The following is a 16,047-nucleotide window of genomic DNA, read 5'->3' as shown; positions in this document are numbered from 1 at the left end:
TTTTCCACCAGTAAATGTATGAGATGCTGCTGGAGCTGGGCAGACTCATGGCCACATCTTGTCATGACATGAATCAGAGAATGGTTTGGGTTTGGAAGGAGCCTTTAAGATCATCTAGTTCCAACCCCCCTGCCATAGGCATGGGTATCTTCCACTATCCCAGGTTGCTCAAGGCCTTATCCACCCTGGCCTTGAACACCTATGGGGAGGGAGTATCTGCAACCTCCCTGGGCAACTTGTTCCAGTGTCTCATCACCCTCACTGTAAAGAGTTTCTTCCTAGTCTTCAGTCTAAGTGTGCCTTCCTACCACTTCAGTCCATTCCCTCTCATCCTATCACTACATGCTGTCGTGAAAAGTCCCTCCCCAGCTCTCCTGTAGCCCTCTAGTCTAGTGGAAGTGTTGGTGCAGGGAGCGGGGCCCTGCAATCCTTGTGAACCCCCTTTTGGTAATACACAGCAGAGTTAAGCATTTCATGCAGCCAGTCCACAGTTAACAGAAAACAGCAGAGCCCTTGCAGGATGAGTTTCTTCAAGCTGGCTCTGGAGCAGCTGGTAATGTTGACTCTCTGGGTGCTGTGTGGCACTGACCTCATTGTGTTTCTCTCTCTCTTTTCTAGTCCCTTATATTCCTTGTTCGTGACTGGAGCTTCCCATACGAATTTTCCTATGGATCTGATGGTGGTGCTAAGTTTCTGGAGAAGCGGCTCAAGGTGTGTTCTCTCTGCCCTGGCTTCATTTCATGAGCAGTGGTAGCCTGGGGTACACTCATGGGGGATGGACAGTGAAGAGACAGATCTTGCTTGTGATTTAAGGATGACGCACTGCCATCACCTGCATAGATAGGGACTTCACAGAGTATGAGGGTGAGACCTTTATCTAGGGGACACATGGTTCTGAAGAGCATAACCACAGAATCCCAGACTGGTGGGGATTGGAAGGGACCTCTGGAGATCCTCCAGTCCAATTCCCCTGCTAAAGCAGAGTCACCCACCACAGATTTCCCAGGATCACAATGTCCAGGCAGGTTTGGAATCTTATCATAGAAAGAGACTCCACAACCTCTCTAGGAAACCTGTTCAGGGCTCCAGCACCCTCACAACAAAAAATGTTTCTCCTCCTGTTCAGAAGGAACATCCTGGGTTCCAGTTTGTGCCTGTTGCCCCTTGTCCTGTCTCTTGCCCCCCACCTTTAGCTCTTGCTGATCATTGATCAGATCCCCTCTCAGGTTGCTCTTCTCCAGGTTCAACAACCCCAGGTCTCTCAGCCTTTCCTCCTCACAGAGATGCTCCAGGCCCCTCAGCATCTTTGTAGCCTCCACTGGACTCTCTCCAGTAATTCTCTCTTGAACTGGGGAGCCCAGAACTGGACCCAGTACTCCAGATATGACCTGACTCAGGCAGAGTAGAGAGGGACAAGAACCTGCTGGCCGCACTCTTCTTAATGCCCCTTAGGAGACCAGTGGCCTTTTTTGCCACCAGGGCACATACTGGGCACAATCCTAGGCAGGAAGCAGGGATTAGGGTGCAGAGCACTGGCAGCAGTGGGTGTTCTCTGGTGCTCTCCTGCTGATACCAGCTGAGAGAGGCATCACAGATGAGAGTCAGCAGATTCCCTAGAGACCAGGAATGATGTTTTAGTAATAGGTGGTTGTACAGTAAAACTGATGGGCTCTGGGATTAATCAGGAAATGCATGGATGATTTGGTAGTGGAGAGACCTCATTAAATGTGAGACAAGAAAGGCCCTAGTGGGAAATCCCAGATGTTTTTGTATTCCAGTCATACATGGACATGCACATTTTCCAAAAGATAATAACATGCCCCAGGGTGTGTGGTCAGATGTGCAAGTGCCTGGGCTGCTGGAAGAGCCTTGTCTTTGCCCTCATGCAGCAGACCCCTGTGGGATGTCCTCCTATCTTGCTTTAAGCTGTAAGCAGCCACAGCATGGAGTTTCCTGTGCTCCTGCCTCTATTAACCATGTGCCCATCAGAATGGAAACCCCTGACCCCAAACTGGTCTCTTGCAGGTCTCAGGAAATCAGCATGAAGAGCTGCAGAACGTCAGAAAGCACATCCATTCCTGCTTCACCAAGATCTCCTGCTTCCTCTTGCCTCACCCGGGCCTCAAAGTTGCCACCAACCCTAATTTTGATGGAAAGCTGAAAGGTATGAAGGCAAAGGGGTCTGGTTTTTAAGTGCATGCCTTTGAAGCCCTGGCAGACTGTCCCACTGGTTCCTGAAACCTCTAGAAGTTGTGTTCCATGAAAAAACTTCATGGGAGAGGAGTTGTATTCTCCTCCCAACCATGTACACGTGTTCAGCTCATTCTTCTGAGTCCAGCAGCTGCCTGTTCATAGAGCCACAGAGCCACAGAATCATAGAATTATGGAATGGTTTGAGTTGGAAAGGACCTTTAAAGCCCATCTAGTCCAACTACCCTGCAGTCAGCAGGGACATCTGTGACTAGACCAAGTTCATTGTCAGATGCTTTTAACTTACAACAGAAGTGGAGGCCTAAAAGGTGTGGGAGGCCAAAGAAGGGCTTGGAGTTGCTGGCAATAATCAATGTGAGGGCAGATGGCTGAGAGGCAACCAGGGAAGGGCCCAGCTGAGACAGGAAGTTCATGGATGTGGGGTTAAGCCTGCAATTAATTGCTGTGCCTCGGATTTCAACACAGATGCAACCCAGTGCACACTGGGTGCTGCAGAGCAGGCTGGTGCTTGTGGAGGGTGGAAGGCCCTTTACACCTGCTCTCAAGGGATCTTTGTTTCACTTTGAAAGGCTTTCCAAGGAATATTTAATCTTCCTGCTGCTTTATCTGATCAGTGGTTTCCCTACAGGGCAGATTTAGTTCAAGAGGTTAAAGAAAAAACAACAAGAGGAAGGAAAAAAAGCCTGATGAGATTCTCCACCCTGAAAGGAGCCACATGCTGTGGATTATTGTAGTTGTGAACCAGCTGCTTACCAACATCACCGCTCAAGCTTAGCAGCAGCGAAAGTGACCCATTACTCACTTAAAATAAGTCAGCAGACAGAAAGAAGTTTCTTTTTCCCTAGTTTTTCCTGGCTGATGATCAGACTTGTTCTTCTGGCAAACCCCATGCTAAGCAGCAAGCAGGACAATGAGGCAGGAGGGTGGAAACTGTGCTGAGTCCTGTTGGTTCCCCCCCTTCATTTCAGTCATAGTGAACAAGCGGTGTGTGCAGAACTGCCACGGAGTTGTCGCCAAGGATTCTTGACACTACTTTTCTCCTTCCCTCAGAGATGAATGCAAGTTGTTATGCTCTGGGGGAAGACATATAGGGAAGAAATGTGTCTCTCTAACCTGTTCAAAGACAGGTTGGATGGGGCCTTGAACAACCTGGTCTAGTAGGAGGTATCCCTGCCCATGGCAGGGGGCTTGGAACTAGATGGTCATTAAGGTCCCTTTGAACCCAAACCATTTCGTGATTCTATGACACCTTTCCCCTCTCCTTAGTTTCCAGATGCCTGGCTGTTGCATTGGGTTTTTTTCTGTCTCCACCTTTGTACAGTTTAATTAAAGTGGCAGTATATGGATGTCAGACACCATGAAGTCATAAGAATGAGTGCTAGGAGATGAGTCTGCCTCTGTTGAAGCAACACAAGCAACCCATGGAGGCCTAAAGCAATGCCCTGTGCCACCTCTGTGCTTTGGCAAAGGGGACAGGCTGGTAGGAGCAGAGATTGCCCTTACTACTGGTATCTGATGGTACAATGTATACATACCCCTGTGGAATCACAGAATTGTTTTGGCTGGAAGAGACCTTTAAGATCATCAAGTCCAACCATTAACCCAGCACTGCCAGGTTCATCACTAAACCATGGCCCTCAGCACCACATCTACACAGCTTTGAAATCCCTCCAGGAATGGAGACTCCACCACTGACTTGGGCTGACTGTTCCAGGCCTTGACAACCCTTTTGGAGAAGAAATTTTTCCTAATATCCAACCTAAACCTCCTCTGACACAGCTTGAGGCCATGTCCTGTGATTTGTTCTTCGGGAGAAGAGACCAACCCCTGCTTTCTTCCAATCTGCTCTCCTGTAGCTGTAGAAAGCAAGAAGGTCTCCCCTCAGGTCACTCACAGGAGTCCTTTGTGTACCTGTACAAGTACCTGCAAAAGCTTTAAAATACTTTGCAATGAGATTTTCACATGTAGGTTCATAGAGGACCAAGAACTTGGGACAGAAGATCTCACCTACTGGCTCAAGAGATGAGAGCAGGAGAGCCTAAGCCCTGGCAGAAGATTTCCACTGTGGATGCCATGGAGCAGAGCAAAGGGAAGGCACAGAAAGTGTCCATGCCCTGTCCTGAAGGTCATGATTTGCCAAAAGTGTTTGTCTGAGCATGCAGGTGATGCTCTCTGGCTTTCTTCCCATGCATTTCTGTTTGGGCAAGGATTTTTGAAGCCAGTTTGGGGATTTGTGGTCAGCTAAATACTTAGTCTGTGGGTCAAGTAAGAACTTGGGGCCACGATCATCTCTGAGTGTCCACATCACAGGGTGGTGGAGTTTGTATCCTGGCTCGAGTCTCCTGCTCTCATTTCACCTGAAGTACATCTCAGACCTTGGGCTGCTGCTGATGTCCTTGGGTTTTGTTTCCAGAAATAGACGATGAGTTCATCAAGAACTTGAAGGTTTTGATTCCTTGGCTTCTTAGTCCTGAGAGCCTGGATGTGAAGGAGATCAATGGAAACCACATCACTTGTCGAGGCCTTGTGGAGTATTTTAAGGTATTGGCTCATTTAAGAGATTTGGCTCATTAATCTGTGGCACATTGCACTTCTGCTGCTCCCCTGCAGAGCAGTGGAGGAGATGCTCTTGGTCTAGCTAAGAGTCCTGGCTCCCATGGCTGTACCTGACATCATGTATCTGGCCATGCAGTAAGCACAAGAAGTGGGCAGGGCTGTTCCCCCCTCCCTGGAGAAGTGAGGATCAGGAGGAGGTAGGCTGAGGGCCATATTCCCATTGCTTTTGGAAAAAGCTTCTTTTGTTGTCATGACAACTGGGAGATTTTCATATGAGACATCAGTGAGTAAGTCTCACCACCTACTCTCCAGGGCTACCTGACTCTGGCTTCTTCTCCTTCACAAAGGTAGGTGCAAAGCTGAGGGTAGGGATACTTAGTGCAAGTGGTGGAGTGAGAGACTGGTGACTGACCCAAGCCACCCAAGGAGTCAAGCTCAAGCCATGTTCTGGAGCAATTTTTGACAGTGAAGCCATCTTGTGCCAGGAGCATCCTTCTCTTCTGTGCTTTTAGCATCCTGTTAAAGCTGAGTCTGGAACTGGGAGGGGCTGTTTGTGTGTTGTGTGCCGCACTGGGTGTGATCTCATTCCTCATGCTCTGTTTTGCAGGCATACATAAAGATCTACCAAGGGGAAGAGCTGCCACACCCAAAGTCGATGCTGCAGGTATGTGAGGGTGAGCTGGTGGGCATTCATATGCTGTAATTGCCATTGATTTTCAATTAACTGTCTGAGGTGTCCAGTTAGTGCAGCATGTTTGGTCTTCTGAGATTGCATATCTAGCCCTTAGTGTAACAACCCAAGAAACAGCCCTTCTGGATCTTGGGGTGGTGGCTGCTGAAGATGAGCCAGCATGTGGCCAAGAAGGCCAAACAACATCCTGGCTTGGAACAGCAATGGTGTGACCAGCAGGGCCAGGGCAGAGATTGTCCTCCTATACTCAGCACTGGTGAGGCCACACCTTGAATACGGGGTTCAGTTTTGAGCTCCTCACTCCAACAAGGACACTGAGAAGGGCAGGGAAGCTGGCGAATGGTCTGGAGAACAGGTCTGGTGAGGAGCAGCTGAGGGAACTGGGGGTGTTCAGCCTGGAGAAGAGGCTGAGGGGGAGACCTTATTGCTCTCTACAACTCCCTGAAAGGAGGTTGCAGGCAGGTGGAGGTTGGTCTCTTCTCCCAAGTAACATGATAGAATGAGAGGAAATGGCCTCAAGTGTCACCATGGGAGGTTCAGGTTGGACATTAGAAGAAACTTCGTAATTGAACGGGATCTCAAACACTGGAACAGGCTGCCCAGGGAGGTGGTTGAATCCCCATGCCTCGAGGTGTTTAAAAGCTGCAGAGGGATATGGTTTATCACCAGCTTGGTAGAGGTAGATAATGGTTGGACTTGATGGTCTTAAGGGTCTTTCCCAACCCAAACAATTCTGTGATTCTGTTTGGGAGTCCTGAGTCTGCTATAACAACCGAGGGAGCACCACTGGTGCACCTCAGCTGCTCAGTGGTGACTCTCTGCACACAGCTGAGTTGAAAGTGTTCCCTGGCATGTGAACACCATTGTCTTTGGCTGTGGTGGGGCTGCAGCATGGTCTGTGGCTGTGGTGGGGCCACACAGAGAGGTGACACAGCTCCCACACGTGGGCAGTGGCTGCTGGGCTGTATCTCTACTCTGCAGGAGGCTGCAGCTGGAGCTGTTTACACATGGCCGAGCCTTTTATCTCTTTTCTTGATGTTTCCCACAACCCAAGCCAAAGTTCTTATTGCTCTGGCTTGGAGGACAGGAATCCTCTCTTCATGGAGGCTTTTGCCTTGGGGATGCTGAGGAGACTAGATGTGTAATTATAGGATGATCTTATTTGGTGTTGGTCAGAAGCCGGGGAGAGGACATTTAGCTAAGTCGAGGGAGCTGGTTACTTCTGGAGGCATGCACCATGCACAGCACAGAATCACAGAACAGTTTGGGTTGGAAGGGACCTTAAAGATCATCTTGTTTCAACCCCTGTGCCATGGTGGGAGTTTGGAACATGTCCTGACCCTGTTTACACATGCAGTAGCTGTATTTCTGTAGCTCAACTTTTGCCCTTCTTGCAGGCCACAGCAGAAGCCAACAATTTAGCAGCAGTTGCCACTGCCAAAGACACCTACAGCAAAAGAATGGAGGAGGTAGGTGGTGCTGAGCACATTGTTTTGCAGATCTCATGGCTCCTGGGTTTCCTCTCCTCATGGAGAAACCTTCTTGCTTGGGTTCCTGGTAGGAAACATCCTGCTTGTACTTGGCCAGGACTGGTTAGTGTACTCCATGCTCAGGAACCCAAAGAGGGAGTCTCGTCTATGTTCCTGGTGGAAAGAGGACTTTCATGGAGGCTGAAGAGCAATGCCTGGGCAGAGTATCCTGCCAGGACAGTGTAGTGACCGACAAATAGTCATTTGTTTCATATGATGGCAGCATTTTGCAGACTATGTGACCTCTGCTGAACTTGCCTCTTCTTCCCAGTGTTCCGTAGCATGGGCAGATGCAACCCAAAAATGGGGTGTCGTGGGCTGGCAGGATTGCATGGCCTGCACCCTGTGCTGTGGCTGGTGCTCATTAGGGGATTAGCATTGGGCTTCACCCATGCCCTGCCCTCTCAGTTCTGCTGAGGGGGTGGTTGTGATGTTTGATGTTGAAGCTCAGGCCCCAGCCTATCTCCAGCACTTCCAAACCCTGACTTTCCTCATCAGCATGGGAGATTGCTGCCCATTGACAGGAAAGGGGTGTGGAGCTCCATGGCCAAGCCACCTATGGATGACTCTGGGCCTTCAAACTAATGTGTTCATGCTCTGGAGCAGAAGGAAGATGCTGTGGAGCTTCCAGCACTGGACAATGCTGGGATTCAGGGTCCTGCCATCAGTGCAGCTCAGCCATCAGTGTTGCCTGAGCTGTGGGTGAACTGAGCAGATGAGCTGTGGGACCCAGCTTCTGCAGAGCTGTCCACAGACAGCACAGTGGTGGAGGTCTTCCTGCAGCTTAGAGAAGGGATGACTCCAGGGGGGACCTTGTATCTGCCTTCCAGAACCTGAAGGGAGCCTACAGGAAGGCTGAAGAGGTGCTTTTCATGTCAAGGGAGAATGGTTTTAAGCTGAGGGAGAGTAGGTCTAGACTAGATCTCAGCAAGAAGTTCTTCAGTAAGAGGGTGGTGGGACTCTGAAATGGGCTGCCCAGGGAGGTTGTGGATGCCCCCTCCCTGGAGCTGTTCAAGGGCAGGTTGCATGAGGCCTTGAGCAGCCTGGTCTAGTTGTGTGCCCCTGCCCATGTCAGGCAGGTTGGAGTAGGTGATCTCAAAGGTCCCTTCCAACCTTAGCCATTCTACGATTCCTGCAGGATCTAGTGGTCCATGCCAAGCAGGAGCCAGCAGAGGCCCAGCTCCAGTGTTCTGCCCAGCAGCGCACAGGAGCTGTGGGCGCTGAGCTTTCCACACTGATGGGACCGTGTTTTCCACGCAGGTCTGCGGTGGGGACAAGCCCTTCCTCGCACCAAGTGACCTCCAGACCAAGCACGCAGAGCTGAAGGAGGAGGCCGTGAAGCTGTTCCGCGGGGTGAAGAAGATGGGTGGGGAGGAGTTCAGCCGCCGCTACCTGCAGCAGCTGGAGAGCGAGATCGATGAGCTCTACATCCAGTACATCAAGCACAACGACAGCAAGAACATCTTCCACGCCGCCCGCACCCCCGCCACCCTCTTCGTGGTCATCTTCATCACTTACGTGATAGCTGGAGTCACAGGCTTCATTGGCTTGGACATCATAGCCAGTCTGTGCAACATGATCATGGGCTTGACACTTATCACACTCTGTACCTGGGCATATATCAGATACTCTGGGGAGTACAGAGAACTGGGCGCAGTTATAGACCAAGTGGCCGCAGCCTTGTGGGACCAGGTAGGATAAAGAGCTTTCGATTTCAACCCGACCCTGACAAGTTCTTAACTCCCGAGTTTCTTGGGGCTTTTTCTCCCCTTGGAAATGGGTTTTGTGTTTGGGGTTGTAGACCAAGTGGCCACAAGCCTGTGGGACCAGGTAGGATAAAGAGCTTTTGGTTTCAAACCGACCCAACCACCCCCACCAAGTTCTTAAACCCTGAGTTTCTTGGAGCTTTTCCTCTCCTTTTTGAAACGGGTTTTGTGTTTGGGGTTGTCGACCAAGTAGCTGCAGCCTTGTGGGTCCAGGTAGGATAAAGACCTTTGGTTTTCAACCCAAACCCACCAAGTTCTTAAGCCTTGAGTTTCTTAGGGCTTTTCCTCCCCTTCTGAAATGGGGTTTGTGTTTTGGGGTTGTTAGATGCTCCAGCTGGGGAGATCCCATTGGGCTGAGACACTGGAACAGGTTGCCCAGGGAGGTTGTGTATGCCCCCTCCCTGACGGTATTCAAGGCAGGTTTGGGTAGGCTCTGCCACAGTTGTTCTGGCTCAGTTGGTCTCACCTGATCTTTCTCAGTGTCTTTTTTTTGTTTCTTCTCCAAATAACATTGGAAAGTCTTCTTTGGCTCCCAGAACACCCCTAAGAACCTTAAAAATGATCAGATTGAGGAAATCATCACCCTTTTGCTTTGCCCACTCTCCAAACAGCCCTCATGGCAGCACTCATCCACCCTAGCAGGGTCATCTCACAGCCCGTTCCTCGCTCCACTGCAGAGCTTCCAGAGCTCCTGGGGAAGCCTGGACCCTGCAGGCTCCTGCTGATCCACTTCTGGGCCCCTCAGTTTAGGAAGGATGTTGACTTGCTGGAACGAGTCCAGAGAAGGGCAACAAAGTTGATGAGGGGTTTGGAACACAAGCCCTATGAGGAGAGGCTGAGGGAGCTGGGGTTGCTTAGCCTGGAGAAGAGGAGGCTCAGGGGTGACCTTATTGCTCTCTACAACTATCTGAAGGGAGGTTGTAGACAGGCTGATGATGGTCTCTTCTCCCAGGCACCCAGTACCAGAACAAGAGGACACAGTCTCAGGCTGCACCAGGGGAGGTTTAGGTTGGATGTTAGGAAGAAGTTCTATACAGAGAGAGTGATTGCCCATTGGAATGGGCTGCCCGGGGAGGTGGTGGAGTCACCATCATTGAAGGTGTTCAGGAGGAGACTTGATGGGGTGCTTGGTGCCATAGGTTAGTTTTTTAGGTGGGTTGGATGATGATCTTGAAGGTCTCTTCCAACCTGGTTTATTCTATTCTATTCAGAGAGCAGCCCACCCAAACATGGGCCCATGTGTCCAGATAGCATCTAAAGAGCGTTGCTGGCCTCTTGCTCTTCCCAGGGCAGAGCTCACGGTTTGCTCAGCCCTCAGAAGCCACCAGTGCAGCTGTGGGTCTTATTTTGGTGGTGTTCAAGGCAGAACAGGATGTTCTCCACAATTTTACCTGCTTCTTCCTGTCTTTTTATTCAGCAGCCAGGTTTTGATGGAGAGTGAGCATATCTGCATGTGCAGACAGCTGCAGCCAGAGCCAAACATCCTCCTTTGGGAGGAAATATTGAAGCCTTTCTTACTCAGTTCCTTCATTCCAGACCTGGGTACTGGTATTGCTCAGCTGAGCTGCCTTTTAAAATGAGGGGAAAACCTTTAAAATAAAGTGCATGCCTTCAAAATCACTGTGAGGCACTGGAACAGGCTGCCCAGGGAGGTCGTGGATGCCTCTGCCTGGAGATGTCAGATTGGATGGGGCCTTGAGCAACCTGGTCTAGTGGGAGGTGTCTCTGAAGATCCCTGTGAATCAATGAAAATAAGGTGGAAGCCTTCAAAATGAGTTGGACGGTACCTCTGAGAGGCAGCCCATTTCCTGTGTCCCAGATGACTTCATCCTGGCTGCCCCATCCTCAGCATCTACCATGAACCTCACAGTACCCTGCCTGGGGACACTTCCCAGGGGCCCTGGGGCCATGCTGCAGTCTTTAAGCCCATTTGCCCATCCCTCTGCAGAACCAATGTAGGGGATGGTTTAAGCAAGACCAGGATGCAGCCAGAGATGTTGTCCACTTGCAACTCGCACAGCTGGGGAATAATAAAGAGGTTAAAGTGCCTGCAGCTGCTGGCTGGCCCCCATGGGCTGTGCAAGCATGGCATTCCAACTGCGAGGAAAGGTCTCCCCAGAAGGGTCTGTCCCAGTCTGACTGTGTCCCAGCAGCCCTGCTGCAGGCATCAGCATGACTCTGCCCTCTGAGATACACAGGGCTGGTGTCTGAGTGCCCTGGGTGGGTTCCAACTCTGAGCTCTCAGTGCCCCGTGGTGGTGGGATCAGCTGCTGGGTTGGATCAAACCATGAGGTGCCCTACAAGAGGGGCACCCTTGCAGAGCAAGCCCCCCATGGAACGTGGTGGCACCGAGTGGCTGTGGCCAGCGGTGTGAGCCCCATGTGCTCCCATGGATGTGCCTGATACACAGAGATGCTTTTTTCTTTCTTTCTCCCCTTTTTTCTCCTCAATGCCTCTCCCCAGGGAAGCACAAATGAGGTAAGTGTCTCTTCTTCTCTGCATGCGATGGCAGGCAGCCCCTACGGCCTCCTGGGGAAAAGCATCTCAGGCCCAGGTGCATGTTTCAGCCACCTTTGGGCTTGCAGAGGACATGGGGCTGATAGAGATTCTGCATCAGCCTGGCCCTGCACCAGGACACAGACCAGCAGCTGGGCTCTGGTTGATCCCTGTGATCCTGGAAGAAAGGGGTTAAAGGTGGGCATAGTGCTCCAGGAGGTGCTGGAAGCCAAGTAGGGGAGAGATTTGGGTGGGGAGGGTGTTTGCTAAACTGGGATTTTTCATCTCTCTCCCTTCAGTTGTTTGGGGATATTCCTGCTGTGTTGAAAGGTCCAGCTGAAGCAGCAGCTTGTTTTGTAGCACCAGATGTGGAGGTGTCATGGAATTATGGAATCATTTAGGTTGGAAAAGACCTTTAAGATTATTGAGTCCAACCTTTAACCTTGCAGGCATCATAGACAAGGCTTCTGACCCAGCAGCCACCAGCCTTGGCCAGGCTTCTCTGTGCTGCTGGAAGTGCCAGGGGGTGTGTTGCAGGCCAAACCCAGCCCATCCTGGATTGAGAAAGCCAAAGGCAGAGCCTGAGAGAGGCTGGGGAGATAAAATGTGCCTAAGTGGGGCAGAATGCCCAGTACTGGATCTCTGGAGATTCCTTTCAGCCCCTACCATTCTGCTGCCCCTCTCACCCTGCTTGGGAGAGGAAACGGCTCCAAGGGAAGCTGGTAGTGCAGCCCTGCAGGGAAACCTGGGTGGGCAAGCATCAGCAGGTCTCAGCAGCAGCTCATTAAACAAAAAAAGAACATTCTTGCTACTCTTGTGTACCTTAACCCAGCACTGTAGCCAGGTGCCACATCAGTCTGTGACAAAAGACAACTCCAGCTTTCATTGTGTCACCAAAGCCTGACAGCTTCATGTGTCAGTCACTGAGTTAAGTGATGAGTTCCTCTTAAAAGCAAGCCAGGGAAGCTCTCTCATCTAAAAAATCCCAAAAGCAGTGAAAAAGCAACATTCCCCCAGCAGCCAGCCCAGCATGGCCACTTTGGTTTTTCACTATGCCACAAAAGCTGAACAGCTAGCAGCTTTGGTGACCCCTGGGTCCATGGGCTCTGCCTGGGCTTGTGCAAGAGCAAGAGGCAGACCATGGCCTTTGCTGCTGGTGAAGTCTTGCACCAGTGCTGTGAAGTAAAACTCAGAGCTATGAGTCTGGTTTGGCATGGAAAAAAATAATCCTAAAATAGCACAGAATGCTGCAAGGTCACTTATGTAGGGTTTGGAGACCTATCCAGTGCTGAGATACTGGAACAGGCTGCAGCACAGGGAGGTTGTGGATGCCCCCTCACTGGAGGTGTTCAAGGCCAGGCTGGATGAGGCCTTGAGCAACCTGGTTTGCTGGGAGGTGTCTCTACCTATGGCGGGGGGGGGTTGGAACTAGATGATCTTGAAGGTCAATTCCAACCCAACCCATTCTGTGATTCTGTAATTTTCAAGGACAAAACACAAGAGAAGCTGCATGAAGTTTCCTCCTCCAGTCCACTGCATTCCCAAATAATTCCCAAACACTCTTTCATACAACCTCAGGTACAAATGGGTAAAATGAGAAGGAAAATAATCTGCAGTCATCTGCTGAAAAACAATCCTGATAAACCACTGCAGAGCAAAGCCCTCTGTGTGGTGCTGTTTATCTGCCTTCTGGTGTAACCCAGAATGCTGAGGGTGTGGAAATTGAACCTCTGTGGAAGAGCAGCCCTGAAGAGAAGGACTTTGGGGTGCTAGTGGATGACAAGCTTGACATGGGTTAGCACCATGTGCTCGCAGCCCAGAGCCAGCCATGTCCTGGGGTGATCCCCAGCAGTGTGGGCAACAGGTGGAGGGATGGGATTCTGCCCCTCTGCTCTGCTTTGCTGTGACCCACCTGCAGTGCTGGGGCCAGCTCTGGAGCCCTCATGGCAAGAGAGACACAACAATGGTGTGAGGTTGAGAGAGTTGGGGTTGTGCAGCCTGGGGAAGAGAAGACTCCAGGCAGACCTTCTGTTAGCCTTTCAGTGCTTAAAGGAGCTGATCAGAAAGCTGGGGACAGACTTTTGAGCAGGACATGTTGTAATAGGACAAGGGGTGATGGGGTTAAATTAAAAAAGGGAGATTCAGACTGGAGAGAAGGAAGAGATTTCTGACACTGAGGGTGGTGATACTGTCCCAGGTTGCCCAGAGAGGTGGCAGATGCCCCATCCCTGGAACCACTCCAGCTCAGGTTATTTGGGGCTCTGAGCAACCTGCTGTAGTTGCAGATGTCCCTGCTGACTGCAGAGGGTTTGGACTAGATGACCTCGAAAGGCCCCTCCCAACCCAACCCAACCCATCCTGTGATTCTACAAAACCTAGAGAGATAACAAACCCCAGTCCCTTACTTGGACTCCAGACAGCCCTTGCTTTATTACAGCTCAGGGATACTCCTCCCACAGCTGGGACATTTAAAAAATAAGTGTTACTGATCTTTATTCTTCTCCCTGCTGGAGACTTGACAACAGCCAGGAGCTGGTGCTCAAAACAAACCAGGCGTGACTGGGTTGAAGCTGCTGCTGCAGCCTGAAAGCAGAGAGGTGCTGCAGGCAGCATGGCTGGGATGTGACCTGCTTCCCTCCCTCCCTCTCTCCCCAGGCTTTGTACAAACTGTACAGCGCAGCTGCGACCCACCGGCACTTGTACCACCACGCCTTCCCAGCACAGAGAGCTGAGCCTGCCGAGACCTCCGACAGGAAGAAGCTCTGAGGGATTTGGGATGCATGGAGGAGGAGGCCTGGACACCTCCTCCTCAGCTCAACGCTCTGGTCCTCGTCTCCCATCACAAGCTGCTGCCACCCGAGCGAGCGAGGGAAGAACAAAGCCCGTGCCTGGTGGTGCCCAGGCGGTGCCTGAGGGGGTGACCTCAGCATGGTTTCTGTTGTTGATTTGTACATATTGGCACTGCCACCACGACAAAAGTGCTTTTAATTTGTGATGGCCTCCTGCCCAGCTCAGTTACGAAGCCTTATTTCCCCCTTCTCAATTAGTTATGAGGTCACTGCAGAAATTTACAACTAATTACATGATACCACAACTAAAAAAAATCTTCCAGACCTTTGCTTACTCAAAACCCAACTCATTTTCCAGACCTTTGACTGAGTTGTTATAACATGTAACCAACATTTTTTTTTTCCTTCACTTAACTATTTAATGACATAAGCATCATTAAAAATGTATTAACTTGCTTTCTCCAAACCTGTTAAGGGCACTTCTGCTGTGGTTTGTGACCCACCTCGTGTGGGAAGCATCATCTGGTTCATGTGCTGGAGAAGTCTCACTGTATTTCTGTACATATAGATCCATTATAGAGCATAGAAGGTGTGTCCCACGGCTCTATTCTTATAGCGTCAGAGTGATTAAAGTTTGTGTTTGGTTCCTAAAAGAAGGAAGTTATTGACTAAGGAACTGAGAGCATCTCCTTCTTGTGTTTGGTACATTCTTGGTTTCCTTTGGGCCTTCAGAGCTGGTGGTGTAGTCGTCAGTGGTTATTTGGGGGGTAGCAGGAGCATCCTCCTCACCACAGGCCCAATCCCCTTGCTGCACTCACCTGGGTCACTGAATCCAAAACTCAGAACTACTCTTGGCTTCACAGTACATTCACCACCACCACTACTGCTCTTCACCACCACAATGAGGTGTTTTGAAAGACCCTTTGAGATCATGGAGCTCAACCATTATCTAACTCTACCAAGTCTGGTGGCAAACCATGTTGCTCAGCACCACACCTCTGCCTCATTTAAGCACCTCCAGGGATGGGGATTCCACCACCTCCTTGGGCAGCCTGTCCTAGTGTTTGAGAACCCTTTTGGTGAAGAAGATTTGGTTGGTCATAAGAACATTTGATCTATGTTCTAGTGTTTAGAAGGGTCTTCTGCACAGGCTGCTGGGGAATCTGCTCTAGTGCCTGAATCATAGAATCAACAAGGTTGGAAAAAACCTCAAAGATCATCAAGTCCAACCTGTCACCACAGATCTCATGACTCCTAAACCACAGCACCAAGTGCCACATCCAATCCCCTCTTGAACACCTCCAGGGATGGTAACTCCACCACCTCCCTGGGCAGCCCATTGCAATAGCCACTCTTTCTATGAAGAGCTTCTTCCTAACATTCAGCCTAAACCTCCCCTGGCACAGCTTGAGACCATGTCCTCTTGTTCTGTCACAGGTTGCCTGGGAGAAGACACTAACCCCCACCTGACTACAACCACCCTCCAAGCAGTTGTAGGTGGCAAAAAGGTCTCCCCTGAGCCTTTTCTTCTCCAGGCTGAACAACCCCAGCTCCCTGTAGTGATAGTACAAGGGATAACAGTTTTAAATGGGGGCAGGGTAGATTTAGACTGGACATTATGAGGACGTTCTCTACTGAGGGTGGGGAGACACTAGAACAGGTTGCCCAGAGATGTGATGGAGGCCCCATCCCTGGAGGCATTCAAGGTCAGGCTTGATGGGGCCCTGAGCAACCTGATCTCATTGGGGATTCATAGAATGGTTTGGGTTGGAAGGGACCTTAAAGTTTATCCAGTTCCATCCCATCACCATGGGCAGGAACACCTTCCACTAGACCAGCTTGCTCAAGGCCTCATCCCACCTTGCCTTGAACACCTCCAGAGAGGGGCCCTCCACGACCTCACTGGGCAACCTGTTCCAGTGTCTCACCACCCTCCCTGTAAGGAGTTTTTTTTCCATTTCTTCCTAATACCCAGTCTAAATCTACCCTGCTCCAGTTTAAGTCATGTC

At 50.6% G+C, this 16,047-nt stretch overlaps 1 protein-coding gene across 2 annotated transcripts in view; it reads left to right on the top strand.

The window, feature by feature from the left end:
- ATL1 (atlastin GTPase 1) overlaps positions 1-14,710 on the top strand; it is a 39,857-nt gene extending 25,147 nt beyond the window's left edge. Inside the window, exons 7-14 of one of the 2 annotated variants that reach the window (XM_068149126.1) lie at positions 619-711; positions 2,026-2,164; positions 4,625-4,752; positions 5,375-5,431; positions 6,856-6,927; positions 8,248-8,679; positions 11,217-11,231; positions 13,905-14,710. In XM_068149126.1, coding sequence (XP_068005227.1) covers positions 619-711; positions 2,026-2,164; positions 4,625-4,752; positions 5,375-5,431; positions 6,856-6,927; positions 8,248-8,679; positions 11,217-11,231; positions 13,905-14,015 — 1,047 coding nt within the window. In that variant the 3' untranslated portion in view covers positions 14,016-14,710. The remainder of the gene's footprint in view (positions 1-618; positions 712-2,025; positions 2,165-4,624; positions 4,753-5,374; positions 5,432-6,855; positions 6,928-8,247; positions 8,680-11,216; positions 11,232-13,904) is intronic. The other variant, XM_068149129.1, reaches the window with a different exon arrangement.
- The last annotated feature ends 1,337 nt before the right edge of the window (positions 14,711-16,047 follow it).

Source organism: Melanerpes formicivorus, unplaced genomic scaffold, assembly GCF_026170545.1.
Source record: "Melanerpes formicivorus ecotype bairdi unplaced genomic scaffold, bMelFor1.0.p_v2 SCAF_17, whole genome shotgun sequence".
NCBI classification, from domain to species: domain Eukaryota; kingdom Metazoa; phylum Chordata; class Aves; order Piciformes; family Picidae; genus Melanerpes; species Melanerpes formicivorus.
This window is presented reverse-complemented; position numbering and strand designations above follow the sequence as displayed.